Source organism: Podarcis pityusensis (assembly GCF_964106645.2).
Source record: "Podarcis pityusensis genome assembly, chromosome: 4".
Classification (NCBI taxonomy): Eukaryota; Metazoa; Chordata; class Lepidosauria; order Squamata; family Lacertidae; genus Podarcis; species Podarcis pityusensis.
Window position 1 is genome coordinate 84,429,927 of NC_138027.1, and position 16,624 is coordinate 84,446,550.

At 40.5% G+C, this 16,624-nt stretch overlaps 1 protein-coding gene across 2 annotated transcripts in view; it reads right to left on the reverse strand.

Annotated features, from left to right (window-relative positions):
• PCCA (propionyl-CoA carboxylase subunit alpha) overlaps positions 1–16,624 on the reverse strand; it is a 234,330-nt gene that overhangs the window by 141,317 nt on the left and 76,389 nt on the right. For both annotated transcript variants that reach the window (XM_081003052.1, XM_081003051.1), the window contains exons 11-13: positions 14,729–14,823; positions 9,760–9,910; positions 913–1,056 (exon numbers count right to left, since the gene is read on the reverse strand). In XM_081003052.1, coding sequence (XP_080859178.1) covers positions 913–1,056; positions 9,760–9,910; positions 14,729–14,823 — 390 coding nt within the window. The remainder of the gene's footprint in view (positions 1–912; positions 1,057–9,759; positions 9,911–14,728; positions 14,824–16,624) is intronic.

The window sequence follows — 16,624 nt, forward strand, 5'->3', positions numbered from 1 at the left end:
AGAGTTGGAAAGTTTCTGTCCACCATTACAGTGTTAAATTCTCTGTTCAAACTCCCAGCTCGTCTTTATTTGATGAACACACAGAGACTGGACACAGAATCAATTAATGGCAGTACCAAAACCACTAGTAATATTAATATCACCTTGTGTTATTTTAATGTTAATATTTTTAACCGCTTTGTAAACAAGTTGTACTTTGGGATTCACACAAGGTAATGTGTAGTGAACGTTAAGGGGGAAAAAATCAACCACCCCCACCCCTAAATGCCAGGGAGAGACATACAACACTGTTCAAACATGGGAAAGGCTGTAAAGAAATGAATGAAAACACACACACATTATAGAAACTGAAGATAACTGCCCAAAGCATTCACATTCATATTAGGAAGCAAAAGTTGAGAATATTTCAGGCAAAGTCTTGGTTTCAAATCTCAGCGGATCGGTGTGCAAAAGTTTGGTTGGTTAGTTCTAAATAAAGAGGATTGTTTTTGTGTGTGGTTTTTGTTTTTCTTAAAAGTAATTGGCAGCCACTATACTATCTAGTCATACTGAACATGTGGGGCAGCCACTTGACCTTTCCAGAGGATCCACTTGAAAAATAGCAAAGCTAGCACGAGTTCATAAGAAAGCTCATGTTGAAATATCTCGTGTTGAAATATTGTATGAAACTGCTAAAACATGGCATGACTGCAAAATACTCTTCTTCCAAATGTGGTATATAATTCCCGCCCCCAATCTTTGCATAAAGAAAGCAAAAAAAGAAAAAAGAAACACTACCCAAAAACCTTAAATCAATTACGTCACATGAAACGGATCAAGCTGAAAGACACAGTCTTGGGTGGTTTGCTACACCTGGCACTAACAGCTTCTTACACAGCCGTTCACCCTCCCAGACGTTAACAGTTATTTTACCTCAGCATATACTCGACATTCAACCGCCCAGCCGTTGATAGGAATATCAGCCTGTTTGTGCCTCAGAGGGTAACCCTTGGCAACACGGATCATTTCTTGGACTAGGTCCAGACCGGTAATGCATTCTGTGATGGGATGTTCAACCTGCAAGGTCAAGAACTGTCAGTCAGTACATAACAAAACAACTAAATTCTCCCCACCACCCAATAAAACAAAAAATACTGAAAACTCAAAAGGGGGTAATTTACAATAACGGCCATTCTTCTTGTCATATAGCTACTCAGGACAGCAAGTCCTGCATTCAAGATGTATTGCAGAAATCAGACAGGAGCAATACAGCTAAGCAAAGCAAAACAAAATTGCAGGCAACGGGGGAAATTTTCATATATAGATTTTTTAAAAAAAACAACACCTTGATATTTAATGATGAAGACTGAAGTTGTTTTTGAAGCATTTAGAGATGGGACTTTCGAAGTTGGTCTCTTTTTTAAAAATAATAATCTAGAAACACACAAAGTATTTTGACTGAAAGCTCAAAGTAGCTGGCTGATAATCAACCCATTCTGCTACACTTAACATGGCATGTACAGGAGCAGCCTACAATCTTCCATAGAACCAGACTAGCCTAAGTCTCACCCACACGCCTGCTTTCACTAACCTGTCCTGACAAGCAACCAGATTAGCGTAATCTTACATCAGTGCAGTGTAGCAGAAATGAGCAGATGGATCCTTCAGGTTTTTTTTTCCCCCTCCAGACTTATCTGTGTAGTGCTTAGCATACACAATAGCTGAGCTGGACCAGTAGAATCACTGTGTGCTCTCAGCAAATAGCTGCTAACGGCTCAGGATGATGCTGTCATGGGAATACCCCTCATTCACAGTGAAACCAAGCAGGAGAGCGAGTACACAAGTCTCTCTTGTTGTTAAGACGGATTTACGTACATGTGTATTTAACTTACCAAATGTAACTTAATCGGCATGGAAGAATTATAAAATAGCCACATGCAAAGGGAGCAAGTTAAGTAACTTGGTAGCCAAATTCTATAAAATTAATAAGTGCACTTGCAACACTGGTGAGAGAGAGAGAGACAGAGAGAGAGAGAGATGGATGAACTGATCTGCCATTTTTAGTGTAAAATGCTTTTTTGTAGCTCAAGTCATGTATCTTTAAGAAACCCTATTTTACAAGTGTTTCTCTATCCAGAGATGTCATACCACATGTATTTTGTGACACAGGAAAAGGTCACTGAACAAACTAGGTATTTCCCCTTCAAGTACATTAATTGAAGGAGAACATTTTGTCTATTGTAATATCCTTGCAGTGGGTCTTGAAAAAAAAAAAAAAGATAGTAAAATAAACAGATGGCACCCATAATTAGTCCTCTGTGCATTTTGAGTTTGTTTACAGCACCATATTTTAAGACAGCCTGACAACTTTAATGACATCACTGAAATAAGTACCTTATATTTTTTTTAAAAAAGAAGAGATGTTGGACTGAAACGGGAATTTGAATGTGCAGCTTAGGAAGCTACCACTGGGATTCTTAAAACTTTTGGCAAACACATGACACTCCTCAGGTATGTCAAACGTAATGGTACTTGAAGAGACTCCCAAAATAATTCTGTACCTTCCCTGCCGATAGTGTTCAACTGACGCCATTCATGTTCTATTAAAACTTCACAAATTATCAACATTTTAGGTCGGATATAGTTTATTTTCTCAGGTTTTTTTAAAAAGTGTCTTTGAGATAACTACATCCTCAAAACCATGTTTTGGAAAATAACTGAATTCTTTGTAAAGGCATTTTAACTGTTTAATTTTATCTTCCTTTTCCCTTGAATCATCATCCCAATGTGAAATGAAACAGACCCATTGTAAAGTTTCATTGTTAATGATCAAACTAGGATGGAACTTCTCCGGAAAGCAAAGTATGTGTGTAGTTAATTCTCAAAACACTTACAAATATTTATTTAATCAATTCTTCAAAAGGCATCTTTGTCTCTATAAACATTATTGTCTATTGCGTCAATATACTTCCTTTGTACAAAGCTGGGGGAGGCACGAGAGAGAAGGGGACAGGGAATGGGAAAAAGTTGGGCATATTCATTTTGCTGAAACTATTTAAGCACTCTTGTTGTTCTACAATAATGTAATCAAATTTATATATTTATTTTATGTGTTTTTCTTTTACATCTCTACTTGAAAAACAAGTCTACGCAGAAATGATAGGCCCCGTCAGAAGGATGCTGGCTTAGAAAAAGTTAGTAGCCTTGGCAGATTAGCAGTCATTGGGCAACAGCAGCAACATCAGAAGAGAAGCAGTTAGTTTGAGAAGGTACTGCTATATTCAATGGGATGTTGGAAGTGGTTTGGAGTCCTTTAAGACAGACTAACTGTCAGAAAACCACAGCTACTTAGAAGACACTCAAAAATATCTGAAAGTGTGACTGATGTGAGGCCTGCTCAAGGAAACTCTGTCCATTATGGAGATAAAGCATACCTAAAACATAGATAGCATTAATCCAACGAGAAACTCAAGTGGAAAGGGGCAAATTGCAGTTAGATGCTCTACCTCGATTGCTGAGGTCATCTCAGTACCTAATTTCTAGAAAAAAAGGTGCTGTTACTCACCATGAAGTTGTTACAGTAATTGCCACACTTTTAAACAACAAAAAACTAGAGGTGCTGGTACTGCATACCATTTAGTACCCCCCACACACACGTACTGGGTCTTCTGTTGGGCACCTCTGGTGGTCCCACACATAGCTGTCAAGTGTCCCTTATATGAAGGGACAGTCCCTTATTCCAGCGCCATGCCCCGCTGCTGTCCCTTATTGATAGATGTCCCTTAAATGTCCCTTAAATGATGTCCCTTAAATTTCAAAGGAAGCAGCTCCTCTCCCTCCCTCCCTGCCGGCCAGGGAGGAGGGAGGCTCCAACTGTGTTGCTTGGCTGTGTTGCTCACCCAATAAGAAGTCTAAGAACGACTGGGGGGTGGACCTTGCATGCCTTGTGTGTGGCTAGTTAATGCAAGCTGAGGGGGTTTTTGAATGCTGGACGCCATTTTGTTGCACGTGCTGCTGCAAACTTTGCAGTGCAAAGCCAGGCTGGGGAGCCATCGTAAGTTGAGGCTGCATAGGCCTTGTGGTGCATGTGATTCAGATTCTATTCAGTTGAACCTCTGGTTACAAAGTTGGTTGGACAGTGTTCTCGAAGCTACAAGCATGAGTTTGACCAGACTGCAGGAGGACAGGAAGACTGGAGTGCCTGGAACAGGTGAGGCTGCAGGTCCCTTATTTTGGCTGCTGGTCCCTTATTTTCAAGGCTGCTGGTCCCTTATTTTCAAATCTGTAAGTTGACAGCTATGGTCCCACATGCCCCTGTGGTTAAGCTGGTCGTTACTAGAGACTGAGTCTTTAACGTTGCAGGTACTGTTCTGTGGAACTCCATGCTAACAGATGTTTAGGAAGAACCACCCTTGCTATTTTGTCGGCATAATCTAAAAAAACTATTATCCAGACAAGCCTTTCAAACTTCAGGTTCTTTGCCAACTAGTTCCTATTGATGTGTTCGGTTTTTATTGTAATACTGACAGAACACCTTTACTGGAGAAAAGTACTGAACTCCAATCTACTTCAGCTAGGTTTCGCATTTACATAGTAAAGACACATAGACTTTTAACAGAAAATGAAAAATGGAACTCCTGACTTTGCACATATCAAGTGTTCTCAAAACGTGTTCTCCATGCAATACCAGTATGACCCTCCTTCTTTAGTAAATGACAAAAAATTGCATGCAATCTAAATATATATCATATAAGAGGAGTGGGCAATTTTCAAGACCCTTTTCAATCTGGAGTTAGGCATAGTTTGGGCACAAAAACGGCTTTGGTTGAGGTTTATGATTACCTCTGTTGGGCAAGACACAGAGGGAGTGCATCACTGCTATTTTTTCTCAGCAGCTTCTGATAATATTGACCATGGTATTGTTCTAGAGCAACTGTCTAAGTTGGGGTTGGATGGCATAGTGCTGTGGTGGTTCCAGTCATACTTGGGTGGTTTTTTCAGAGAGTGGTACTTGAGAAATGTGGTTTGGCCATGTAGAGCCTTCAATGTGGGATTCCACAGGATACGATTTCATCCCCCATGCTGTTCAACATCTACATGAAACCATTGAATGGGGTTGTCAACAGTATTCTGATGAAACACATGCTCCACTTCTCATTTACATCTAAACCGGATGGGCTAGAGCAGGCATCCCCAAACTTGGCCCTCCAGATGTTTTGGGACTACAACTCCCACCATCCCTGACCAACTGGACCTGTTAGCTAGGGATGATGAGAGTTGTAGTCCCAAAACATCTGGAGGGCCGAGTTTGGGGATGCCTGGGCTAGAGCAATGTTTTGTCTTGGTAATGGGTGCTTGATGAGAACCAGTAATCTGAACCTTTATGCAGACAAGACTAAAGAACAGTTAGTGGGTGGTTCTCTAGACCAGATTGATGGGATGTGGCTGGCACTGGATCAGGTTACACGCCCTCTGAAAGAGAAGGTATGTAGCTTGGTGGTACTGCTAGATCTAATACTGTTGCTTGAAGCTCAAGTGACCTCGGTTTGCTTCAAATGCTTTCTATCAGCTTCAACTGATGGCTCAGGTGCACTCCATCTGTGTCTAGCTTCTGTTGTCTATGTTCTGATAACCTCTGGGTTGGATTACTGCAATGTGCAATACATAGGACAACCTTTGAAGTTGGTACAGAAATTGCAGCTGTTACGGAATTTAGCAGCCAGACTGATGACCAGGACAGGACAGCCCAAACATATAACAACACTTCTGGCATGACTGCACTGGCCACCAGTCAGTGTCTGAGCTCAGTTCAAAGTGCAGGTTTTGACCTATAAAGCCTAATGCAGTTCAAGACCTTGAGCAAGAGCTCAAGGACCACCTCTCCCCACATGAACCAGCCCAGACCCTGTAATCATCATCTGAGGCCCTTCTCCAAGCGCCTCCTTCATGGAAGATTCAGAGGGTGGGTACATGAGAACAGGCTTTTTTAGTGGTGGTTTCCCATTTACTAGGAGGGTGCAGCCTTTTTTCATGCATCAGGCAAATACTTTCCTTTTTATCTGGGCTTCTGACCATTAATTTGAAGGGTTTTCAAGTACTTGTTGACTCTTAGTGGAGCAGAATCTGCAGGACCTATCTTTTATTTGTATTGATGGGGGGGAGGTGTTAGGTTTTTGCTGACTATATTTATTTTAACTGGTTTTAGTATTTCTATTGTGTCTGTAAGTTGCTTTAAGTCATTTCCATGAGCAAAGCAACTAATAAATAATAATAATGTTGAAGATGGTCCAGAGTTTGAGATTTCCCTTTAATTTAACCAGCAGCAGGCAGCATTAACAATTCTACGTTGCCTTTTCTGCCATTTATTTCTGGCACATTTTCCTTTATTTCAATTTCATCACTTTTTTCCATATCCCCCCACTAAGTGGCTGTCTGGCTGAGTAACAATGTTTGGACTTTAGGCTGTGTGTATAACTTCGACATCCTTCTTTCCATTCTCCATTCTCCTCCTCTTTCCTTCCTTCCTTGGCTATTTGTGATTTGAAGGTGGAGCCAGAAACACAAACACACAGCCTGGTATAACACAGCCACCATAGCACTCTCTTGTGTTTCCCAACTGGGTTATTTTATTTTCTGTCCCCTAAAACAGTCAGAATGTGGAAGCTAATGCCATAAGAGCACGTTACTGTGATTTTTTGGTAGGAAAATACCACAGCATTCTAATCAGCTAGTTAGGCTCTACAGTGGTACCTCAGGTTACATATGCTTCAGGTTACATACGCTTCAGGTTACAGACTCCGATAATCCAGAAATATTACCTCAGGTTAAGAACTTTGCTTCAGGATGAGAACAGAAATTGTGCTCCGGCGGCGCGGCGGCAGCAGGAGGCCCCATTAGCTAAAATGGTGCTTCAGGTTAAGAACAGTTTCAGGTTAAGAATGGACCTCCGGAACAAATTAGGTACTTAACCCGAGGTACCACTGTATCTCAATCCCTTTGGCTAGCCATTTAAGCCCCAAGAAGCCAGAGACAGCATCTCACTCTGTACCTTCAATCCTTATAGGAACAGAGAAAGTTTTAGAAAGATTGGTTAAATGATGTTGGCTCTGTGCATATGTGGGAGCACTTTAGAGAAAAAGATCTGAAATACAGTATTTGAAAATTTATAATAGTGGGGAATCAGGTTGAATACAATGGTGTACATAGGACACACAAACTTGCAACGCAAAGTATGAAATTGTGCTTGGCTCTATTGTGATATTTATGCTGGAGTTGAAGTTCAACAAGTTCTTCCTGCATTCAGCATGATTATTTCTACAGCTGACCTATTCTACATTTTATTTACTGTATGATTGAATGCAAAAGTGTGGAACAAGTCTCCCTGGTAGGCAGAGAAATGCAAGCAAGAGATTCAAGACCACTCTCTTCAACCATTTCTTCAGAGCATGTAAAGCTATAAATTACTTCATTTACTTCATGATGATAGTGTTCACGTTCAACTGTGATCCTTCTGCCCCCACCAATCCCACTGCTCAAAGTCCTGTACAGTGGTACCTCAGGTTAAGTACTTAATTCGTTCCAGAAGTCCGTTCTTAACCTGAAACTGTTCTTAAGCTGAAGCACCACTTTATATAATGGGGCCTCCTGCTGCTGCCGCGCCGCCGGAGCACCATTTCTGTTCTCATCCTGAAGAAAAGTTCTTAACCCGAGGTAATATTTCTGGGTTAGCGGAGTCTGTAACCTGAAGCGTATGTAACCTGAAGCGTATGTAACCTGAAGCGTATGTAACCCAAGGTACCACTGTACTGCAGTGTCCCTGTCTTACATACAGAGCTCAGTGCAGAGCAGCAGCAAAACAGATCAGGGAAGAGCAAAGTGTCCGAGAGCTCCTCTTCAGGTCTTGATAAGCCAATGTTTGGCTTAGCACATTGTGCAAATGCAACCAGAGTCCTCTGATATATTCAGCTCAGTGTCTTGCTTACAATTTGTTTTTTTTCCCATGTGCAATCACCGAGGGTGCTGCAAAAACTTTCCAGATGGAGAAACCCTGTCGTTGGAAACTTTAGAAAGCCTGTTTAAACACTATTCAGTCAGATCTGTTCTTTCCAACTTTATCGGAAATGCACTAAGCTTTAATTAAAATGTTTGTTAGGTGCATTTCTCTAATTCCTCTATCTTGGCTGTGTATTGTCTCTAATTAGTGTTTCAGTTTGAAGCTGGTGAGTAGTAATTTTATTGGCCTCATCTACAGTTTTCCCAATTGATCTGTCACTTTTCCCCAACCCTCAAACTTTGATGCCTATTAGCAGACTTGTAACTAGCCATCTAAGCTTTTCTCCCTTTTTAATTAAGAGCCAAACTTAGTAATTCTCATAAAGCTTTTTCCCCCCCAAATTTAACTCTAGAGCCAGGAGAATCTGCAGATGTGTTTGTGTTTACAGTCAATTTTTAAATGACACGCTGCTGTTGGGGAGCAGCAGCTCTGGGGAGCTCAAGATTGCTAGACAGCTCGTTCATTTGCTGCTTTTGCACTATACCTGGAAATATCTGCATCCACCAAACTGAGTTTTGAAAGGCTGTATTTGACCGCATTTAGAGGCTCCTTTCTAAAACCTACTTTAGACTATCTTAAAGTTTTTTATTTAATGGCAGCTCAGCTCATGGCACTCTTCAGAGGACAATATTTTATTCTATGCGTCTCTCCATTGCTCATTTGCTACCTTGATTACACTGCTTTCATGATCACAAAATGTTAAGACCATTTAGCTGCAGTGGGTGGGGCGGGGGGAAAGATGAGAAATTCCAAAGGCACAACACAAAAAGGTCTTCGACAGGAGCCATACTCTGCCTGGAACAAAGGAATGAATGAGCAACTATGAGCCAGCATCTGCATCCATGTGCCCAGTCTTGCATTCTGCTCTCTTATCACAAGAGCTGATACTATCTTGTTGTAAGAATTACAGCGGAACCTCGGGTTTCAAACGTGATCCGTGCGGGAGGCACGTTCGCAACCCGCAGCGCCGCATCTGTGCAGACGTGGGTTGCGGGTCGCAATTCAGCGCTTCTGCACATGCGCGAGCACCAAAACCCGGAAGCAACCTGTTCTGGTACTTCTGGGTTCAGCGCGGTGCGCAACCTGAAATCGCGTAACGTGAAGCATCTGTAACCCGAGGTACCACTGTATTTTGAATGTTTTCCACAAGCAATGTAGAGTTCTGTGCTGCCATGTTGTTTCTACATTATGCAGGCTGCAGATATTTGGAGGCAACGGAAATTATTTTCATGGGTAAATTTGCTAATGTATGATATCCCCAATCATCACTTCGGTCACTGTAACTTCTTACATACATTTCTGCTGCAACACCACTCCGGTCCACATTTTACGTGTTCAAAGAGTTTTAAGATTTTAGCTGAAATATATCCCTTGTTTTCTGGGGTGCCAAGGTCAAACTACATGCCTTGTTTCCCTATAAACAGTATGATGATTGGCAAGCACGAGTGCACATTCACCAGATCAAGTAAACTTCTCTGTTCAAGGTCTAACGCAAAATTACTCCTGTCCAGCACAACATATCACAACCACAAACTCAAGGGAGGAAATCTGCACTGGGAATAAAATGTTTAAGATACATTAAACATTTTAAATGTTTAAGATACATAGCATGTTGCTCTGCTATGGTTTTGAAGAAACTTGAAAGGTTTTTAGCATAAAAATACAATTTTTCATCCACCCATATTCTAAAAATAGTGTACCTCCCCTCCTTCTCACTCCCCCAGTACCTGAAGTCTAGTGTTCATTTCCAAGAAGAAGAAATTCTTTTTTGAGTCTATAAGGAATTCCACTGTTCCAGCAGATGAGTATTTTACAGCTTTTGCAAGAGCCACTGCTTGTTCTCCCATAGCTCTGCGTGTCTCAGGATCCAGGAAAGTGCTACACGAGTAGAGAGAAAATGTGTTGGAGGGGTTAAATTCAGCAAAAGGAATTTTTGATACTTTAAGACACCCAAATATCAAGAGGAAATGTAATGTGAAGTAACTGCCGCCCAAAGCAAACCATTAAACACTGGTAACTACATGCTTGGGAATTACGTTTTAAAAAACCCTGACTTTTAATAATCAACCAACAAAATTAATGCTAAAATTAAACATTCTAAGTTCACATATTTCAAAATCGGTGTCCAAGTGGGTAATGTAATTTAAACACTAGCTGATCACAGCTGTCCCTTATTTTGAAATACTGAAAGAATACCCCTTACATAAGCCACATTTCTCAAGGTCATTTAGAAAATATGGAACACTTCTACCAATCACGAAAATATTAGGTTTTTTGGTCTACTTAACCAATATGCATGGCTGCAGCCCTGACACTGACTATATCTACTTTAATTTACATATATAAAACAATGGTAAATTTTGGTTCACAGGGGTCTCCCATTCAAGAACTCATCAGATTCCTACTTGCTTAACTTCACAGATATAATTCACTGGGCCTGATACAGAGAGGCCCAAAAAGTTCCCAAACTTAAGATCAAAGAATGTGATGCTGTATAGGAGAAATATGAACTTTTACATGAGTACTTCATTCCTATTATTATTATTATTATTATTATTATTTCTTCCTCATCCTTTATTATAAAGGCAGGTTACAACAATATAAAAGTACAGTATTAAAATAATTACACAATGGTGGTGTTGAGACATGTCTACAGGGGAATTCCACCATTTAGGGGCTGCTACAGAGAAAGCCCTCTCTCAGATTGCCATTCCCACATTCCACATGCTGCCCAGAGGGGGGCTGTCCGCTGCATCTCTACAATTCACTGCTCTGGCCTTGTCTCCTTCCTGTCAATGTCCACTGGGGACAGTTAATTCTGCTATTTCTCTGCATTTGGTGTGATTTGAACTGCTGAGAATTTCAGGTGCTCAGAGGAGATACGCGCAGAGCATTCCCTTGAGGCCAGGCAGCAATTATTCTTTCACACTCTAAATGCCAACTTTTTGGATAGAAGAGGGGCTTGCTTCCAGTTCTATTTCAGACAAAGAGCTCCAGTCCCTGATTTGCCAGCAAGGACAGTTGCTAGGGTCCTCAAGTTTTGTGTGTGTGTGGAGAAGCAATACCATTACAAGAATTCAACTTTTTAATGCAATTCTACACCATCTCCAAATTGCAGTGGTGTTATCCATTTGTTCACAACATATGTGTTTTCTCAGAGAACTGAGGCAATAGACAGAGGGCTGGATGGATAGATGACTGAAAACCTTGAAATGAGAACCTTGCCGTTCCAAACTGAACTGTGTTAACGTTTCAACTTTAGCCTGTTACTCTGAATATGACATACAATGACAGTAACAGCTTGCATCTTAAATTATTCTCTCAACTTTACCCTAAAGCTGAAAGTTTTAATTTTCTGTTTTTCTTACTTTGATTCATCTGTTCCACACAGCAGGGCTCTCTTCCCTCCACTTCGTGGACACAGCTGTTTCTTCTGCCCTCGAGTGCAGTTGTCGAACCCTCTTGGGATTCCCTCTTAAGACTGTTCCCCCAACCAGCAAGTTTCCTCACTACAGGGTACTAAATATATCATCTTCCAGAAGCTTGCCAATTCAGAAAAATATATATATTCTAGCAGTGCTTCTTCGTACTGTTTTGGTATTTCAACTGTAAAAGTTTATATTACCTTTTACTACTTTTACCTATCAAAGCATGGCATAGGTTGCTCCCACCTTCACTCTGTGAAGTAATCCAAGCACACAAGAGCATGCAGAATTTTGAAAAAGTAAAATACGGTGAAAATTGTAATTTGAAAAACTGCAAATGTGGTGAAAATTGTAATTTGAAAAACTGAAACCTGTCTCCATTCTCATCTCCACGAAGCAAAAGAAGTCTCAACATAGTACTGAAAACAAGTATTTTATCAAATATTAAGAATGCTTCAAAAATAAATAAATCACCCAGTGTATTTCTGTTGGTGTCATTTTTTGGGCACAAAATGAAGGTTTTCCTATCAAGCCAACATCTCTCACTTTTCCCCCCTTCATCTATTCTCATCCAGTCCACTTTGAAGCAAACACCACAAGTATTTTATTATACTTCTTATATTAGAGTGGTAAATCAAAGAAATGTAATAATCTCAATGGCAAGGGAGCCAGAGAATAAGAAGAGAGCTGTGCAACAGAAGGCATTTCCTGTGCTTAAAATGTAATGAAAATCTGTGATTATTAAGCTCCTACAAGGAGCTGGGTGCTGTACAGGAATAATGATAAATAAAACCAGCGTGCCAATTCACCATCTAAGAAAATAAGACACACTAGGGAAGGTGGAGGGAGAATGAGTGGAGGAAGACAGCAGTGGGATAAGGAAGCGGAACACATTTTAAGAGGATCTGCAGTTTTCACAATACCTTTGTCCCACTGAAGCCCTCACTAATCAAAAACAAAAAAACTTTTATAGTAAACTTGTTAGGCTCTCATGACTGTGGCTTGTGGTGACATATGGAATGGACCTCTAATCCACAAACCTCCTTCTCTATCACTACACAGAGGCACATGCAATAAGGGTCAGCCAATTTTGCCATTCATCAGCTCCTCCTTTGATGTTTGAGGTTGCTGGAAAGTAAAGTTTAGGGCTGAGCATAATAAACTTTTTGCTTCTCTGGATCCAAGCAGTACAAAATTATGCTTGAACTAGGACACAAAGTGCTCACTAAGAAAGGGGGGGGTCTCCTTGAACGTCCAGTTCACTGTCTGCTTGAAATCTGAATTCTCATATATTTCTAGGGAATTAGCAAATCTGAACCGGCAATTTTATTTATTTACAAAATACAGAATGTGTGTAAAGCTATGGCACAGATATTATGTACTGTTATCGGCTAGGAGTCATTCTGTACATACTATTAACTTTCTTCTAATTTTCTGAAGGCGGTCCAGCATTTCAAAATTTGAAATGCCACACCATAATCCTTTTAATCTGAATGAAACAGATTTCAGAAATCCATGACCCTCACAGCAAAGAACTTTGCATGGAACAAAGAGTCATTCCAAATTAATATTGCAACAAATTAGAAATTACTGTTTAATAGTCTCTGTGGTGAGAAATAGGAAAGAATCCCAAGCTAGTAGTTAATACACTGATATTCTTTTCCCTTCTACTTCTGCAGTAAGCAATATTTTAAACAATGAAAAGCTAATGCTGCATAAAGTTGGCAAAGCAAGTGTACGTGTTCTTGGACAACACTGATTATTTTGATCCATTTCAGTCTAGGTCGAGGCCTGGTTTTGCAGTTGAACTGGTCTTGGTAGCCCTGATGGATGACCCATATCGGAAGGAACAGGTAAGTGCAACCGTGCTAGTATTACTCAATCTCACAGTGACTTTTGATGCCAGTGACCATTGTATCCTCTTGGATTGCCTGTGTGGGATGTGTACTGGATACTCCCAATAGTCTCCAATACAGTAGTCAAGTTCACAGAGAAGCTTTGGGAAGAGTCCCCTTCAAATCGCTGGCAACTGTGCTATGGGGTTCCACAGGCCACTATTTTGCCTCCCAACGCTTTTTAACATCTATATGAAGCCACTATGTGTGCCCACTGTGTTTTAGAACAAAGTGCCATCAGTAGACTGATGACACACAGCTCTACTTTATCTGAGCCAGGAGAGACTGTGCAAGCTCTGTACCAATGTCGAAATGCAGTGGTAGACTGGATGAGAGCCAGTAAAGTGAGTTTGAATCTTAGGAAGACAGAGGCTCTGTAGGCAGGTGGTTCCTGTCTTCAGAAGATAGACTGGTTGCCTGTTCTGGATGGGGATACACTCCCTCTAAAGGAGCAGGTATGTAGCTTGAGGCTACTCCTAGATACATCTTTGTGATTAGAAGACAGCCTTTGATCAGCTTTGACTGGTATGCCAGGCATAGGAATACTTTGCCACTGTAGTCCATGCACTGGCAACTTCAAGATTGGATTACTGCAACACACTATGTGAGATGGCCCTTTGGGCTGGTATAGAAGCTCCAGCTGATGCAGAATGTTGCTGCTAGACTGCTGAGTGGGGCAGAAAGCCAACAACATTTGACACCTCTGTTGAAACATTTGTACTGGCTGCCCATATCCAAGTTTTTGTGTCAGTATACAAAGCCTGGACAACTTAGGTCTAAGATACTTTAAGCTGTCCTTTTATCATAGCCCGATCACCAAGATCACCTGAAGGAGCATTGCTAGGTGTCTTGCATCTACAGAGGCCTGATTGGCCTACACAAGAGGTCAGACAATTAGTGTCACTGGTCCATGTTGTACAAGACTCTTCCAGCAGAGATTCACAGGCATTCTCACTTTTTACATCCAGGCATCCCTTGAAGACTTTTTTATGCTGACATTTTATACAGTTATCTGAGTAGCTAGTCATTTTAATAATTGCTTTGTACTCCTGTAAATTTATTGTTGTTGTTCTATACCACCCTGATGTTTTGCTACAGGGTGGTGTATAAAAACTTCTGTGAATTACCATATTTGTTGCTCTATAAGACTCACTTTTTCCCTCCGAAAAAGTAAGGGGAAATGTGTGCGCATCTTATGGAGCTGCTTTCACTGCGCAGCGATCCCTCTTGCTGTTCTGGCTTCTGAGATTCAGAATAATTTTTTTCTTGTTTTCCTCCTCCAAAAGCTAGATGCGTCTTGTGGTCTGGTGCGTCTTATAGAGCAACAAATACGGTAAATAAAATAATTTATGCTCCTAAGGCACGTGCACACTTACCTTGGTGCTTCTTCAATAACTTTCTGATTTCTCCTCTGAATAGAACACTCTCTTTCATTCAGCCACAATGCGTTGCCATGTTTATCAGCCAATACCTAGTAGAAGGTCACTGTTAATAAATAAATGCATTGCTTTTCTCTCTCCATCCCAATGCCACCAATAGAAATAATTCAATGGAAATAATCAATGGAAATAATTCATTGCATTCATAAAATTATAGAAAAGATGTTTTAAACAAAAGATCAGTAATAAACACACATTATTCAGAGCTTCTCACACTCTGTTCCATTGTTGCGTTCCAGGAAGAAATCTGTACAAGCCTTGGGCTCCTCAGAAACCACATAGCAAATTAATTGGGGCACACTGCATTTGTCAGAACACACTGAGTGTGTTTGCACAAGCTTCTGTGAGCCAGAGTATAGTGTTAGGCACACCCTCCTCATGACCAGGAAAAGGAATAAGTCAGAATTCAATTTCACTTTAGCAGATACAACTCACTAGAGTTTATATGTTATACCACAATTACTGGTTGTACAAGCCAAAAATAGACTAAAAGCCCAAATGAATCCTGCTTTATTCTTCCTCCCAGCAACACAGGAAAAGACAGGGGTGGGGCAGGGGGACATGCAAGGCTCCTTTCAGCTCATGCACATTGCACTAAACTATTATTTAGTATTATATGAAAATGCTGTCATTGCGTTGCTCATCCTTGATCTGTCTACTGAAAGACTGCAGTGTTTCTCAAACTTGGGTCCCCAGATCTTTTTGGACTACAACTCCCATCATCCCTAGCTAGCATCCCTAGCTAGCAGGGCCAGTGGTAAGGGATGATGGGAATTGTGGTTCAACATTGGCTGGAGACCCAAGTTTGAGAAAGACTAGACTAGAGATTTCAACCAGGTAGTCAAAGGAAATGTGGCATAGCCCAGTTCACTCATCTTCTCTAAATGAGGAGGAAAATTGGAGAGGATGAAAACAACATTCTAGGGCTCATACTGGATTTAAGAGTTATTTCCCAAATATAAAGACTGAAAAGGATCCCTGTTGTTGCTGGATCATGTTCACAGCACACAGAACACTAAACAAAACAAAATATTAGGAGTTTCTAAGGATTGGGGGGGGGTGAATCTGGTTTGGAAATATTTTTAAATCCACATTGAAGATAAAGCAATAAATACCACATGAATCCAATTATTCTAGTATCCTGATTTACTATTGAGCAATTCTGACCAAAGAAATAAAAACATATTTAAAAGAAGGTGTGCTAACATTACAACCTTGTTCCACTTGGGGCATCCTATGACTACTAACAAGAAAAAGTTATGCAAGATTCACATCTCTAGTAAAATTATAGCTACATCCAGCATTTTCACCCTAAAAAGGTTGTTGAACATATATATTTAAAAAGCCAAAATTAGCCAAGCAACCCACTTTCCTTTCAACAGAATATCCCACTGCACAAGCAGATTGCACTTCCACTTGTGAGGAAAGAAATCACCTATTTATTTTTTCTCAGACATAAAGACACACAGATGCCATGCTCTGAGAGGTCCTTCAACCCTATATAGTCAAGTTATCAGGGGAGAGGGGCTGCTAAAACACACATCTGTAACCCCTCCAAATAAAATTAACCAATCAATGAAAACAATTTTAGTTCAGAAAAGGGTCAGAAAAACGAAAATTCTATTTTTCCCATTCCAATGAATGTATTTAGCTTTTCTCATGTTTTATAGCACATTGTTTTATAACTGGACAAATTGTTCCATGGACACCTGCTATTGAAGGAAAGACCCACTAGCTGTGTGATGCCCAGTTCTTTGGATTCTGGGCATTGCAGCAGAACACGGTAATATCCCAGTTCTAATAACATTTAGGTTATGTCTTACGATGGTAGTA